Genomic DNA, 15,727 nt, shown 5'->3' with positions numbered 1-15,727 from the left:
TGGTGTGGCTACAGTAGTGGTGTGGCTACAGTAGTGGTGTGGCTACAGTAGTGATTTGGCTACAGTAGTGGTGTGGCTACAGTAGTGGTGTGGCTACAGTAGTGATTTGGCTACAGTAGTGATTTGGCTACAGTAGTGGTGTGGCTACAGTAGTGGTGTGGCTACAGTAGTGATTTGGCTACAGTAGTGATGTGGCTACAGTAGTGGTGTGGCTACAGTAGTGATTTGGCTACAGTAGTGGTGTGGCTACAGTAGTGATTTGGCTACAGTAGTGGTGTGGCTACAGTAGTGATGGGGCTACAGTAGTGATGGGGCTACAGTAGTGATTTGGCTACAGTAGTGGTGTGGCTACAGTAGTGATTTGGCTACAGTAGTGATTTGGCTACAGTAGTGATGGGGCTACAGTAGTGATGTGGCTACAGTAGTGGTGTGGCTACAGTAGTGGTGTGGCTACAGTAGTGGTGTGGCTACAGTAGTGATGGGGCTACAGTAGTGATGTGGCTACAGTAGTGATGGGGCTACAGTAGTGATGGGGCTACAGTAGTGGTGTGGCTACAGTAGTGATGGGGCTACAGTAGTGGTGTGGCTACAGTAGTGATGGGGCTACAGTAGTGATGTGGCTACAGTAGTGATGTGGCTACAGTAGTGGTGTGGCTACAGTAGTGGTGTGGCTACAGTAGTGATTTGGCTACAGTAGTGGTGTGGCTACAGTAGTGGTGTGGCTACAGTAGTGATTTGGCTACAGTAGTGGTGTGGCTACAGTAGTGATGTGGCTACAGTAGTGGTGTGGCTACAGTAGTGATTTGGCTACAGTAGTGGTGTGGCTACAGTAGTGATGTGGCTACAGTAGTGGTGTGGCTACAGTAGTGATGGGGCTACAGTAGTGATGGGGCTACAGTAGTGATTTGGCTACAGTAGTGGTGTGGCTACAGTAGTGATTTGGCTACAGTAGTGATTTGGCTACAGTAGTGATGGGGCTACAGTAGTGATGTGGCTACAGTAGTGGTGTGGCTACAGTAGTGGTGTGGCTACAGTAGTGGTGTGGCTACAGTAGTGATGGGGCTACAGTAGTGATGTGGCTACAGTAGTGATGGGGCTACAGTAGTGATGGGGCTACAGTAGTGGTGTGGCTACAGTAGTGATGGGGCTACAGTAGTGGTGTGGCTACAGTAGTGATGGGGCTACAGTAGTGATGTGGCTACAGTAGTGATGTGGCTACAGTAGTGGTGTGGCTACAGTAGTGGTGTGGCTACAGTAGTGATGGGGCTACAGTAGTGATGTGGCTACAGTAGTGGTGTGGCTACAGTAGTGATTTGGCTACAGTAGTGATGGGGCTACAGTAGTGATGTGGCTACAGTAGTGGTGTGGCTACAGTAGTGATGGGGCTACAGTAGTGATGTGGCTACAGTAGTGATGGGGCTACAGTAGTGATGGGGCTACAGTAGTGATGGGGCTACAGTAGTGATGTGGCTACAGTAGTGATGTGGCTACAGTAGTGATGTGGCTACAGTAGTGGTGTGGCTACAGTAGTGATGGGGCTACAGTAGTGATGGGGCTACAGTAGTGGTGTGGCTACAGTAGTGGTGTGGCTACAGTAGTGATGTGGCTACAGTAGTGATGGGGCTACAGTAGTGATGTGGCTACAGTAGTGATGTGGCTACAGTAGTGATGGGGCTACAGTAGTGATGGGGCTACAGTAGTGATGTGGCTACAGTAGTGATGTGGCTACAGTAGTGATGGGGCTACAGTAGTGATGTGGCTACAGTAGTGATTTGGCTACAGTAGTGATGGGGCTACAGTAGTGATGTGGCTACAGTAGTGATGTGGCTACAGTAGTGGTGTGGCTACAGTAGTGGTGTGGCTACAGTAGTGGTGTGGCTACAGTAGTGATGGGGCTACAGTAGTGATGGGGCTACAGTAGTGGTGTGGCTACAGTAGTGGTGTGGCTACAGTAGTGATGTGGCTACAGTAGTGATGTGGCTACAGTAGTGGTGTGGCTACAGTAGTGGTGTGGCTACAGTAGTGGTGTGGCTACAGTAGTGGTGTGGCTACAGTAGTGGTGTGGCTACAGTAGTGATGGGGCTACAGTAGTGATGGGGCTACAGTAGTGGTGTGGCTACAGTAGTGGTGTGGCTACAGTAGTGATGTGGCTACAGTAGTGATGTGGCTACAGTAGTGGTGTGGCTACAGTAGTGGTGTGGCTACAGTAGTGGTGTGGCTACAGTAGTGGTGTGGCTACAGTAGTGGTGTGGCTACAGTAGTGATTTGGCTACAGTAGTGATTTGGCTACAGTAGTGGTGTGGCTACAGTAGTGGTGTGGCTACAGTAGTGGTGTGGCTACAGTAGTGATTTGGCTACAGTAGTGGTGTGGCTACAGTAGTGGTGTGGCTACAGTAGTGGTGTGGCTACAGTAGTGGTGTGGCTACAGTAGTGATGTGGCTACAGTAGTGGTGTGGCTACAGTAGTGATTTGGCTACAGTAGTGGTGTGGCTACAGTAGTGATGTGGCTACAGTAGTGGTGTGGCTACAGTAGTGATTTGGCTACAGTAGTGGTGTGGCTACAGTAGTGATGTGGCTACAGTAGTGGTGTGGCTACAGTAGTGATGGGGCTACAGTAGTGATGGGGCTACAGTAGTGATGGGGCTACAGTAGTGGTGTGGCTACAGTAGTGATTTGGCTACAGTAGTGATTTGGCTACAGTAGTGATGGGGCTACAGTAGTGATGTGGCTACAGTAGTGGTGTGGCTACAGTAGTGGTGTGGCTACAGTAGTGGTGTGGCTACAGTAGTGGTGTGGCTACAGTAGTGATGTGGCTACAGTAGTGATTTGGCTACAGTAGTGGTGTGGCTACAGTAGTGATTTGGCTACAGTAGTGGTGTGGCTACAGTAGTGATGTGGCTACAGTAGTGATGGGGCTACAGTAGTGATGGGGCTACAGTAGTGATGTGGCTACAGTAGTGATGGGGCTACAGTAGTGATGGGGCTACAGTAGTGGTGTGGCTACAGTAGTGGTGTGGCTACAGTAGTGATGGGGCTACAGTAGTGATGTGGCTACAGTAGTGATTTGGCTACAGTAGTGATGTGGCTACAGTAGTGATTTGGCTACAGTAGTGGTGTGGCTACAGTAGTGATGTGGCTACAGTAGTGATGGGGCTACAGTAGTGATTTGGCTACAGTAGTGGTGTGGCTACAGTAGTGGTGTGGCTACAGTAGTGGTGTGGCTACAGTAGTGATTTGGCTACAGTAGTGGTGTGGCTACAGTAGTGATTTGGCTACAGTAGTGGTGTGGCTACAGTAGTGATGTGGCTACAGTAGTGGTGTGGCTACAGTAGTGATGGGGCTACAGTAGTGGTGTGGCTACAGTAGTGGTGTGGCTACAGTAGTGATTTGGCTACAGTAGTGGTGTGGCTACAGTAGTGATTTGGCTACAGTAGTGGTGTGGCTACAGTAGTGATGTGGCTACAGTAGTGGTGTGGCTACAGTAGTGATGGGGCTACAGTAGTGATTTGGCTACAGTAGTGGTGTGGCTACAGTAGTGGTGTGGCTACAGTAGTGGTGTGGCTACAGTAGTGATTTGGCTACAGTAGTGGTGTGGCTACAGTAGTGATTTGGCTACAGTAGTGGTGTGGCTACAGTAGTGATGTGGCTACAGTAGTGATGGGGCTACAGTAGTGATGGGGCTACAGTAGTGATGTGGCTACAGTAGTGATGGGGCTACAGTAGTGATGGGGCTACAGTAGTGGTGTGGCTACAGTAGTGGTGTGGCTACAGTAGTGATGGGGCTACAGTAGTGATGGGGCTACAGTAGTGATGGGGCTACAGTAGTGATGGGGCTACAGTAGTGATGGGGCTACAGTAGTGATGGGGCTACAGTAGTGATGGGGCTACAGTAGTGATGGGGCTACAGTAGTGATGGGGCTACAGTAGTGATGGGGCTACAGTAGTGATGGGGCTACAGTAGTGATGGGGCTACAGTAGTGGTGGGGCTACAGTAGTGGTGTGGCTACAGTAGTGGTGTGGCTACAGTAGTGGTGTGGCTACAGTAGTGATGTGGCTACAGTAGTGATTTGGCTACAGTAGTGGTGTGGCTACAGTAGTGATTTGGCTACAGTAGTGGTGTGGCTACAGTAGTGGTGTGGCTACAGTAGTGATTTGGCTACAGTAGTGGTGTGGCTACAGTAGTGATTTGGCTACAGTAGTGGTGTGGCTACAGTAGTGATGTGGCTACAGTAGTGGTGTGGCTACAGTAGTGATGGGGCTACAGTAGTGATTTGGCTACAGTAGTGGTGTGGCTACAGTAGTGGTGTGGCTACAGTAGTGGTGTGGCTACAGTAGTGATGGGGCTACAGTAGTGGTGTGGCTACAGTAGTGATGGGGCTACAGTAGTGATGGGGCTACAGTAGTGATGGGGCTACAGTAGTGATGTGGCTACAGTAGTGATGGGGCTACAGTAGTGATTTGGCTACAGTAGTGATGTGGCTACAGTAGTGGTGTGGCTACAGTAGTGATTTGGCTACAGTAGTGGTGTGGCTACAGTAGTGATGGGGCTACAGTAGTGATGGGGCTACAGTAGTGATGTGGCTACAGTAGTGATGTGGCTACAGTAGTGGTGTGGCTACAGTAGTGGTGTGGCTACAGTAGTGATGGGGCTACAGTAGTGATGGGGCTACAGTAGTGATGTGGCTACAGTAGTGATGTGGCTACAGTAGTGGTGTGGCTACAGTAGTGGTGTGGCTACAGTAGTGATGGGGCTACAGTAGTGATGTGGCTACAGTAGTGATGGGGCTACAGTAGTGATTTGGCTACAGTAGTGGTGTGGCTACAGTAGTGATGGGGCTACAGTAGTGATGGGGCTACAGTAGTGATGGGGCTACAGTAGTGATGGGGCTACAGTAGTGATGTGGCTACAGTAGTGGTGTGGCTACAGTAGTGGTGTGGCTACAGTAGTGATGGGGCTACAGTAGTGATGGGGCTACAGTAGTGGTGTGGCTACAGTAGTGATGGGGCTACAGTAGTGGTGTGGCTACAGTAGTGATGGGGCTACAGTAGTGATGTGGCTACAGTAGTGGTGTGGCTACAGTAGTGATTTGGCTACAGTAGTGATGGGGCTACAGTAGTGATTTGGCTACAGTAGTGATGGGGCTACAGTAGTGATTTGGCTACAGTAGTGATGGGGCTACAGTAGTGATTTGGCTACAGTAGTGATGGGGCTACAGTAGTGATTTGGCTACAGTAGTGATGGGGCTACAGTAGTGATTTGGCTACAGTAGTGATGGGGCTACAGTAGTGATGTGGCTACAGTAGTGGTGTGGCTACAGTAGTGATGGGGCTACAGTAGTGATGTGGCTACAGTAGTGGTGTGGCTACAGTAGTGATGGGGCTACAGTAGTGATGGGGCTACAGTAGTGATGGGGCTACAGTAGTGATGGGGCTACAGTAGTGATGTGGCTACAGTAGTGATGGCGGCTACAGTAGTGATGGGGCTACAGTAGTGATGTGGCTACAGTAGTGATGGCGGCTACAGTAGTGATGGCGGCTACAGTAGTGATGGGGCTACAGTAGTGATGGCGGCTACAGTAGTGATGGGGCTACAGTAGTGATGGCTAGGGTTGCACATTTTGGGGAGTATTCAGAGGTGGAAATGTTCTGTGGGAATTAACAGAAATGTATGCAAATTAATACCATTTAAATGTAGATGTTTTTTGCATTGGATATATTTACCATATCATATGGAGACAGAAACATAAACCTTTTACCTCATAAATAGACATAATTGCAAATGATTAAATCTAGAAAAAATAAAAATAAATTATTTAGTTACGAATTGAACTTTAATTGAGTTGACTCTTCACATGGGATGATTTCACTGAACAACAAAATATATTGGAATATTGAATGATCCCCAATGATCCATCGCATCTCCCAAAAACGTTTTCAACATACATCTGTAAAATGATAGTCTAGAAACTAAAGCTTTGGTTGTCTTCCCCTCAGGCTTCCATGCCTTCTCCCTGGACCTCCTCAATGTCCACCTCTTGAATATCAGACTCTGAGGCCTCATCTTCACTGTCACTTTCCAACCTTGTTGAAGATGGCTCGTTGTCAGGCTCAAAAAGCCTCAAATTTGCCTGCATGGCCACCAATTTTTTAACCCTTTAATTGGTCAGCCGGTTTTTGGTGTGTGTGTTCCCAAACAAGGACCAGTTGCGCTCTGAGGCGGCTGATGGAGGCAACAGGGGAAAGAGCCTCAGATCCATAAAGTCCCTTCCACCAGGTGGCTGATGAAATATGTTGGCACGACTGCCATATTGCATCTCCATCCCAAAGCCCTTGCTTGGAAGTGTACTACGCCAGACTGCCAAGAACCTTGCCCTCATCCAGGCCAAGGTGGCGAGACACAGTAGTGATGACACCATAGGCCTTGTTGATCTCTGCACCAGACGGGATGCTCTTGCCAGCATACTTGGGGTCCAACATGTACTCTGTGGCATGTATGGGCTTCAGGCAGAAGTCTTCACACTTTTTGATGTGTTTCAGAACTGCAGTTTCCTCTGCTTGGAGCAACAGTGAAGTGGGCAGGGCAGTACAGACTTCTTCTCTTACATCTGCAAGCAGAGTCTGAACATCAGACAGGATGGCATTGTCTCCCTCAATCCATGCAATGGCTACTGCTATAGGTTTCAGGCTGCTTACCACTCTCTCCCAAAATACATCACCCAGGAGCATCCTCTTGATGGGGCTGTCCATATCGGCAGACTGTGATATGACCATTTCTTGGAGAGACTCCTTCCCCTCCAGGAGACTGTCAAACATGACACCCCCCCCAACAGGTGTTGCTGTGCAGCTTCAATGTGGTGCTCTTATTCTTCTCACTTTGCTTGGTGGGGTAGATTACTGCTACAACTTGATGACCCTTCACATGCCTAACCATTTCCTTGGCTCTCTTGTAGAGTGTATCCATTGTTTTCAGTGCCATGACGTCCTTGAGGAGCAGATTCAATGCATATGAGCAGCACAGCCAATGGGTGTGATGTGAGGGTAGGACTCCTCCCACTTTAGACCAATCAGCTGTCATGTTCACAGCATTGTCTGTCACCCAGTGCAAATACCTTCTGTGGTCCAAGGTCATTGGCTGGCTTCAGCTCATCTGCAATGTAGAGACCGGTGTGTCTGTTGTCCCTTGTGTCTGTGCTTTTGCAGAATACTGGTTGAGGGTTCGGAGATGATGTAGTTCATTATTTCTTGCCCACGAACATTCGACCACCCATCAGAGATGATTGCAATACAGTCTGCTTTCTCTAGGATTTGCTTGACCTTCACTTGAACTCTGTTGAACTCTGTTGCATCCAGCAAATGAGTAGATAAAGCATGTCTAGAAAAGACCTCCCCAGGTACCCGTGTGTCTCTCTGTCTTTCTCTCTGTCTGTGTCTCTGTCTGTCTCTGTCTGTCTCTGTGTCTTCACTTGAACTCTGTTGAACTCTGTTGCATCCAGCAAATGAGTAGATAAAGCATGTCTGGTTGGAGGGGTGTATGCTGGGCGAAGAACATTCAGAAATCTCTTCCAACACACATTGCCTGTGAGCATCAGAGGTGAACCAGTTACATACACAGCTCGAGCAAGACTTTCATCAGCATTTCTCTGACTACGTTCCTCCATTGAGCTGTTGCTATCGATAAGGTGTCTGATTCATCATTTTCACCTCGAATGGAAGTAGAGGGACTTTTGTCAGAGGTTGCTTGTTGTGAGCGCTGAGGGAACTGTATGCACGTGGCCAGATTCTGCATCTTTGTTGCATTCTTCACATAGGATTTGGCACAGTATTTGGAAGTGTACACAGCTTTAACTTCTACATTAGCTGCAGTGATGGGGGCTACATTAGCTGATGTGATGGGGGCTACATTAGCTGATGTGATGGGGGCTACATTAGCTGATGTGATGGGGGCTACATTAGCTGATGTGATGGGGGCTACATTAGCTGATGTGATGGGGGCTACATTAGCTGATGTGATGGGGGCTACATTAGCTGATGTGATGGGGGCTATATTAGCTGATGTGATGGGGGCTATATTAGCTGATGTGATGGGGGCTACATTAGCTGATGTGATGGGGGCTACATTAGCTGATGTGATGGGGGCTACATTAGCTGATGTGATGGGGGCTACATTAGCTGATGTGATGGGGGCTATATTAGCTGATGTGATGGGGGCTACATTAGCTGATGTGATGGGGGCTACATTAGCTGATGTGATGGGGGCTATATTAGCTGATGTGATGGGGGCTACATTAGCTGATGTGATGGGGGCTACATTAGCTGATGTGATGGGGGCTACATTAGCTGATGTGATGGGGGCTACATTAGCTGATGTGATGGGGGCTATATTAGCTGATGTGATGGGGGCTACATTAGCTGATGTGATGGGGGCTATATTAGCTGATGTGATGGGGGCTACATTAGCTGATGTGATGGGGGCTACATTAGCTGATGTGATGGGGGCTACATTAGCTGATGTGATGGGGGCTACATTAGCTGATGTGATGGGGGCTACATTAGCTGATGTGATGGGGGCTATATTAGCTGATGTGATGGGGGCTATATTAGCTGATGTGATGGGGGCTACATTAGCTGATGTGATGGGGGCTATATTAGCTGATGTGATGGGGGCTATATTAGCTGATGTGATGGGGGCTACATTAGCTGATGTGATGGGGGCTACATTAGCTGATGTGATGGGGGCTACATTAGCTGATGTGATGGGGGCTACATTAGCTGATGTGATGGGGGCTACATTAGCTGATGTGATGGGGGCTACATTAGCTGATGTGATGGGGGTACATTAGCTGATGTGATGGGGATACATTAGCTGATGTGATGGGGATACATTAGCTTCATTGAGGACTTCTCCTGGCTATGTGTAGAGTCTCACTGGCAGGTACATTATTATTGGTTGGTAGGACTGCTACCTCTAACCGTGTGTGTGTGTTCCAGGAATCAGTCAGAGCAGGATCTCTCATTGGTTGCTTCAACACGGCTCTGACCTCAGTGAACAGAAGAAGAGAGCTTTCTACCACTGGTACCAGCTAGAAAAGACCTCCCCAGGTACCCGTGTGTCTCTCTGTCTTTCTCTCTGTCTGTGTCTCTGTCTGTCTCTGTGTCTCTGTCTGTCTCTGTGTCTCTGTCTGTCTCTGTCTGTCTCTGTGTCTCTGTCTGTCTCTGTGTCTCTGTCTGTCTCTGTGTCTCTGTCTGTCTCTGTGTCTCTGTCTGTCTCTGTGTCTCTGTCTGTCTCTGTGTCTCTGTCTGTCTCTGTGTCTCTGTCTGTCTCTGTGTCTCTGTCTGTCTCTGTGTCTCTGTCTGTCTGTGTGTGTGTCTGTGTATGTCTCTGTCTGTCTGTGTCTCTGTCTGTCTGTGTGTGTCTCTGTCTGTCCGTGTGTGTCTCTGTCTGTCCGTGTGTGTCTCTGTCTGTCCGTGTGTGTCTCTGTCTGTCCGTGTGTGTCTCTGTCTGTCCGTGTGTCTGTGTGTCTCTGTGTGTCTCTGTCTGTGTGTCTCTGTGTGTCTCTGTCTGTGTGTCTCTCTCTGTTTCTCTGTCTCTCTCTGTCTGTGTCTCGGTGTACCATCCTTGTCCTCTGCTAAATCATGTTCTTCTGTGGAACTCTGCCAAATTATTCAGCATTAACTTCACAGTAATTATGGAATGATTGGCCACCTCTACCCAACACCTTATTAATCAAAGACTGGCCACCTCTACCCAACCCAATCTAGTCCCCACACAGTCCTTCACAATCAATAATACTGCAGGTATCACTTAATGACAGTCTCCGTAATACCGCTCTGATGCTGGGTCCTATTCATTTGAGCAAAAGGTTTTAAAACATTCTGCATTGGGGACAAAAACAATTGTTTCTATTTGGACGGAAGTTCAGATAGTACCTCTTTTGGTTTCATTTGGTGTCTAGTGAAAAACGAGACGCGTTGTGAGTTAATGCTTTCCCGCTATTGGCTCCTCCAGGTGCCACTCTAAACATGCGCCCCGCCCCCATGGCTATGGAGGAAATGGAGTGGAGACAGACCACACCCCATATAAGTACCGCCCCAGGAATCTTCCGGCTACGCAGAGGAAGTCGTTTTACCTGGAGGAAAGAATGTCTGGCTGTGATGGAGAGGTGAGGAACGAGCAGAGGGGGTGAGAGGAGAGCATCTTTACCCGGAGGAAATAATGTCTGGCTGTGATGAGAAGAGGTGAGGAGCGAGCAGAGGGGGTGAGAGGAGAGCATCTTTACCCGGAGGAAATAATGTCTGGCTGTGATGAGGAGAGGGAGAGAGTGCATAGATGACTGAGGGGATAGGGAGGAGTGGGCTCTGCTCTAAAGTAGTGCACTACGTAGAGAATAGGGTGATATTCGGGAACACCGGCTGGCTATATCTGTGTTTTGAGATGGCCACCTCTTCTCCTCAGCTACTTCAATGACAACCAGTACCCGGACGAAGCTAAGAGAGAGGAGATCTCTAACGCCTGCAACGCTGTCATCCAGAAACCAGGTATTCTGTCCACCTTACTGTTGTTCTGGCCTTTGTTACTAGGCCTGATTTAGCTGATAGATGCTTAACTACTTCCTGTGACTGTAGTGTAGTGGTTGTCCTGCCCAGCTACCTGTGACTGTAGTGTAGTGGTTGTCCCACCCAGCTGCCTGTGACACTAGTGTAGTGGTTGTCCCACCCAGCTGCCTGTGACTGTAGTGTAGTGGTTGTCCTGCCCAGCTGCCTGTGACTGTAGTGTAGTGGTTGTCCTGCCTATCTTCCTGTGACTGTAGTGTAGTGGTTGTCCTGCCTAGCTTCCTGTGACTGTAGTGTGGTGGTTGTCCTGCCTAGCTTCCTGTGACTGTAGTGTAGTGGTTGTCCTGCCCAGCTGCCTGTGACTGTAGTGTAGTGGTTGTCCTGCCTAGCTTCCTGTGACTGTAGTGTGGTGGTTGTCCCGCCCAGCTGCCTGTGACTGTAGTGTAGTGGTTGTCCCACCCAGCTGCCTGTGACTGTAGTGTAGTGGTTGTCCCACCCAGCTGCCTGTGACTGTAGTGTAGTGGTTGTCCTGCCCAGCTGCCTGTGACTGTAGTGTAGTGGTTGTCCTGCCCAGCTGCCTGTGACTGTAGTGTAGTGGTTGTCCTGCCTAGCTTCCTGTGACTGTAGTGTAGTGGTTGTCCTGCCTAGCTTCCTGTGACTGTAGTGTGGTGGTTGTCCTGCCTAGCTTCCTGTGACTGTAGTGTGGTGGTTGTCCTGCCTAGCTTCCTGTGACTGTAGTGTGGTGGTTGTCCTGCCTAGCTGCCTGTGACTGTAGCGTAGTGGTTGTCCTGCCTAGCTTCCTGTGACTGTAGTGTAGTGGTTGTCCTGCCTAGCTTCCTGTGACTGTAGTGTAGTGGTTGTCCTGCCTAGCTTCCTGTGACTGTAGTGTAGTGGTTGTCCTGCCTAGCTTCCTGTGACTGTAGTGTAGTGGTTGTCCTGCCCAGCTACCTGCGACTGTAGTGTAGTGGTTGTGAGTCTGTAAAATACCTAAATGTACAAATAAATGTAAACTGAACAAAGATATAAATGCAACATCTTACAATTTCAAGTTACAGTTCATATGAGGAAATCAAGTCAATGGAAATAAATTCATTAGACCCTAATCTATGGATTTCACATGACTGGGAATACAGATATGCATCTGTTGGTCACGGATGCTGTTGGTCACGGATGCTGTTGGTCACGGATGCTGTTGGTCACGGATGCGGTTGGTCACGGATACGGTTGGTCACGGATTCAGATAAAAAGTAGGGCTATGGATCAGAGAACCCGTCAGAATCTGGTGTGACCACCATTTGCCTCAGGCAGCGCTCCACATCTCCTTAGAGTTGGTCCGGCTGTTGATTGTCACCTGTGGAATGTTGTCCCACTCCTCTTCTTCAATGACTGTGTGAAGTTGCTGGATATTGGTGGGAACTGGAACACGCTGTCGTACACATTGATCCAGAGCATCCCAAACATGCTCAATGAGTGACATGTCTGGTGAGTATGCAGGCAGTGGAAGAACTGGGACATTTTCAGCTTCCAGGTATTGTGCACATATCCTTGAGACATGGGGCTGTGAATTATCATGCTGAAACATGACGTGGATGAATGGCACGACAATGGGCCTCAGGATCTTGTCACGGGTATCTCTGTGCATTCAAATTGCAATCGATGAAATGCAATTGTGCTCGTTGTCCGTAACTTATGCCTGACCATACCATAACCCCACCTCCAGCACAACGTTGACATCAGACAGCACCACACCATACACCTGACATACAAGCTTCTCGATATGCCACACCTGTCAAGTGGAAGGTTTTTCTTGGCAAAAGAGAAATTCTCACTAACAGGGATGTAAACAAACGAGTGCGCCACATTTCAGAGAAATGAGATTTTTGTGCGTGTGGAACATTTCTGGGATCTTTTATTTCAGCTCATGAAACATGAGACCGACACTTTACATGTTGCGTTTATTTTTTCAGTGTACGTTGCCCTTTGGGATATAATTTACTGTTTGGAATAATCTGGAATGATCTAATCTCCTGAATGTTATTTTATTTCAGGGAAGAAGCTATCGGACCTGGAGAGAGTCAGCTCTCTTAAAGTCTACAACTGGTTTGCCAACCGACGCAAGGAGATCAAGAGACGAGCTAATATTGGTAACGTGGGCTGGGTTTCTCTGTCGTCGTTGGTTACGTGGGCTGGGTTTCTCTGTCGTCGTTGGTTACGTGGGCAGGGTTTCTCTGTTGTCGTTGGTTACGTGGGCTGGGTTTCTCTGTCGCCGTTGGTTACGTGGGCTGGGTTTCTCTGTCGTCGTTGGTTACGTGGGCTGGGTTTCTCTGTCGTCGTTGGTTACGTGGGCTGGGTTTCTCTGTCGTCGTTGGTTACGTGGGCTGGGTTTCTCTGTCGTCGTTGGTTACGTGGGCTGGGTTTCTCTGTCGGCGTTGGTTACGTGGGCTGGGTTTCTCTGTCGCCGTTGGTTACGTGGGCTGGGTTTCTCTGTCGCCGTTGGTTACGTGGGCTGGTTTTCTCTGTCGTCGTTGGTTACGTGGGCTGGGTTTCTCTGTCGTCGTTGGTTACGTGGGCTGGGTTTCTCTGTCGTCGTTGGTTACGTGGGCTGGGTTTCTCTGTCGTCGTTGGTTGCGTGGGCTGGGTTTCTCTGTCGTCGTTGGTTATGTGGGCTGGGTTTCTCTGTCGTCGTTGGTTACGTGGGCTGGGTTTCTCTGTCGTCGTTGGTTACGTGGGCTGGGTTTCTCTGTCGTCGTTGGTTACGTGGGCTGGGTTTCTCTGTCGTCGTTGGTTACGTGGGCTGGGCGACGCTGGGTCTGTTATATAATGAAGCCTGGTTCCTCTGGTCTACCCTGTACAGCCAGTAGAGGACTGGCCAGCCCTTGGTGCCTGGTTCCTCTCTAGGTTTCTTCCATCCAGGAAGTTTTTCCTGCTACCTGTGTTTCTGCCTCTGCATTGCTTGCTGTTTGGGGTTTAGGTTGGGTATCTGTCAACTGCTGATGTAAAAAAAAGGCCATTATAAAATGAGTTTAATTGACAGATTTTTCCTGTGTATTTCAGCTGTGGCGTTCCCTTGAGAATTCTAGATTCCAACTATAATGATAATGTTCATGTAGTGACATAACCATCCACAGGGTGTCATGACCTTTCACCTGGCTGGAGGTCAAAGACAGTAACACTCAGGAAGTTGTGGGGAGTCGACTAGGTCATAAGGCTCTGACGAAGGCGGTTTACGCCGGAACGTAAAAGCCTGTTCCTATGCCCCGTCACTAAATAACGGAGACCTATGCAGAAACAGGATGCTCCTTTTGTCTTTGTCCTCCTCACCCGTTGACCTATCCGAGGGGATGGAATGTTTTTGTGTCATAATAACCGGCCCTCTGTTTTTTTTTTTTTTTCTCAAGAAGCCACGATCCTGCAGAGCCATTGGATAGACGTCCAGAGTCCTGGAGGACATTCCAACAGCGACGACATCGATGGAGGGGACTACACAGAACAGGCCTGTGACCTGCCCTACTTCGACAAGAGACCCATGGCCAGGCCCTTTGGCTTCTACAGGCTGGAGCCCACTTCACCCACACAGGTATGGAGCCCACTTCACCCACACAGGTATGGAGCCCACTTCACCCACACAGGTATGGAGCCCACTTCACCCACACAGGTATGGAGCCCACTTCACCCACACAGGTATGGAGCCCACTTCACCCACACAGGTATGGAGCCAGAACCAAATCAAACTGTATTTTATTTAGTACGTTTCTGACAAAAAATTTGATTCAGAGGAGAGAGAGAGGGCTGCATTCTTGTGAGATGTCTGGCGGACCCACAGGCCCTGGACGGATATCTTTGTGGCGAGGTTGGCATTTTTCATGCCACGGTTGGGAGTGGGCAGTCGAGCAGACAACTTCGGGATGAAAATATTTGTTTAGTCTCGCTGATTTAAAAACTAAATTAAATTAATTTTTTTGTGTGTGTAGTTGTCATCTAGTGAATTAAAAGCGGAGGTCCTAGTCACAGGTTGGTTCATGTTCACTAGCCTACCTCTTAGGGCTGGGCGATTTTCAAATTAATTCGATTCATTTGAGTGTATATTTTTGCTCAGGGATTTGGAATATCGTATCTCAAGAATCAAGTACATTTTTTTGTAATTGTTTTTTTTTAAATGGTGTATGTCCACTAATGTTGTCTTATTGGTCTGGTGTTCTTTGCTCCTCTGTGCTGTGAACACCTTCCAATTCACACCAGAGATCTGTGTATAATGACGAGATGCCCATGTCTCTGCCCTAAACAATGGGAGTCGTTGTCCCCAAAGTCGGGAAAACAGGCGACCAAGCTTAGGTCCATAATAAGCCATAGAAACGCACAGATTTTGGCGAAGAGTGGAACCTCTTGCTTTCGGTTTATACACACACACACACACACACACACAGCCCCTCCACATTCCACTCACAACAACAAAGACGACAGAGATGTTATTTTACTGTGATACCCTTTTTTTTATGTCTCAACTCCTCAAGTTGCGTACAGAACAGACACAACTGAAACCCAGAGTATCAATGAACATTGCTTGTGGAAAAGGAGTGCTCAGTTTGTTGCCCGCAGCATTATGGTACGATGTTAGCAGTGTTCTAGCCAAACACTGTTATACTAGCTGTCTAGTTTGTGTTTTATAAATGTGCAATACGCATAAAACACAATTTATAATATGAATTGACAACTAATTATGAGACATACGGTAGGCCTCTTGATTTCAACATGTGAACAAAGTGGACAGCCTTTTCAGACTGTTGGAAATGAACCAGAATGGGTGATTCTCACAATCTTGGTATTACTCTTGGTTAATTTTTTTTAAATGAAGTTTTTTTGTGGTAGATCTAATTATTGTCTGTTTTAAATTTAATTTTCTTACCTGTTCAGATTTGAATTTATTTCTGCACATTTTCCAAAAATTAGTTTTTACTGTAACACCGTAAGATACACAAGTTATTACATCGTAAAATAACGTTTTGATTACACTGAGTATATCAAACATTAAAAACACCTTTTCTAATATTGAGTTGTACCTGGTTAGTCGGTCGTGGAGCAGGTGTTCCTAATGTTTTGTATAGTCACTGTACATGTTCATTTTAATCCGTTCTGATTACCGTAACTTGTGGCATGTTCATAATTAGTTTTAAACCAA

The 15,727-nt window shown here is 48.0% G+C and overlaps 1 protein-coding gene across 2 annotated transcripts in view; it reads left to right on the top strand.

Annotated features, from left to right (window-relative positions):
- Window positions 1-15,727, top strand: part of LOC110529166 (homeobox-containing protein 1) — a 34,099-nt gene that overhangs the window by 16,074 nt on the left and 2,298 nt on the right. The window contains exons 4-8 of one of the 2 annotated variants that reach the window (XM_036984610.2): window positions 8,989-9,099; window positions 10,007-10,160; window positions 10,454-10,536; window positions 12,600-12,695; window positions 13,953-14,128. In XM_036984610.2, coding sequence (XP_036840505.2) covers window positions 8,989-9,099; window positions 10,007-10,160; window positions 10,454-10,536; window positions 12,600-12,695; window positions 13,953-14,128 — 620 coding nt within the window. Of the gene's footprint in view, window positions 1-8,988; window positions 9,100-10,006; window positions 10,161-10,453; window positions 10,537-12,599; window positions 12,696-13,949; window positions 14,129-15,727 lie in introns of both variants that reach the window. The other variant, XM_036984609.2, reaches the window with a different exon arrangement.

This window comes from Oncorhynchus mykiss, chromosome 8 (assembly GCF_057628025.1).
Source record: "Oncorhynchus mykiss isolate SJ-2025 chromosome 8, ASM5762802v1, whole genome shotgun sequence".
In the NCBI taxonomy this organism is placed as follows: Eukaryota; Metazoa; Chordata; class Actinopteri; order Salmoniformes; family Salmonidae; genus Oncorhynchus; species Oncorhynchus mykiss.
Note: the sequence above shows the minus strand (reverse complement) of the source record. Positions and strands in the feature narration are given on the sequence as shown.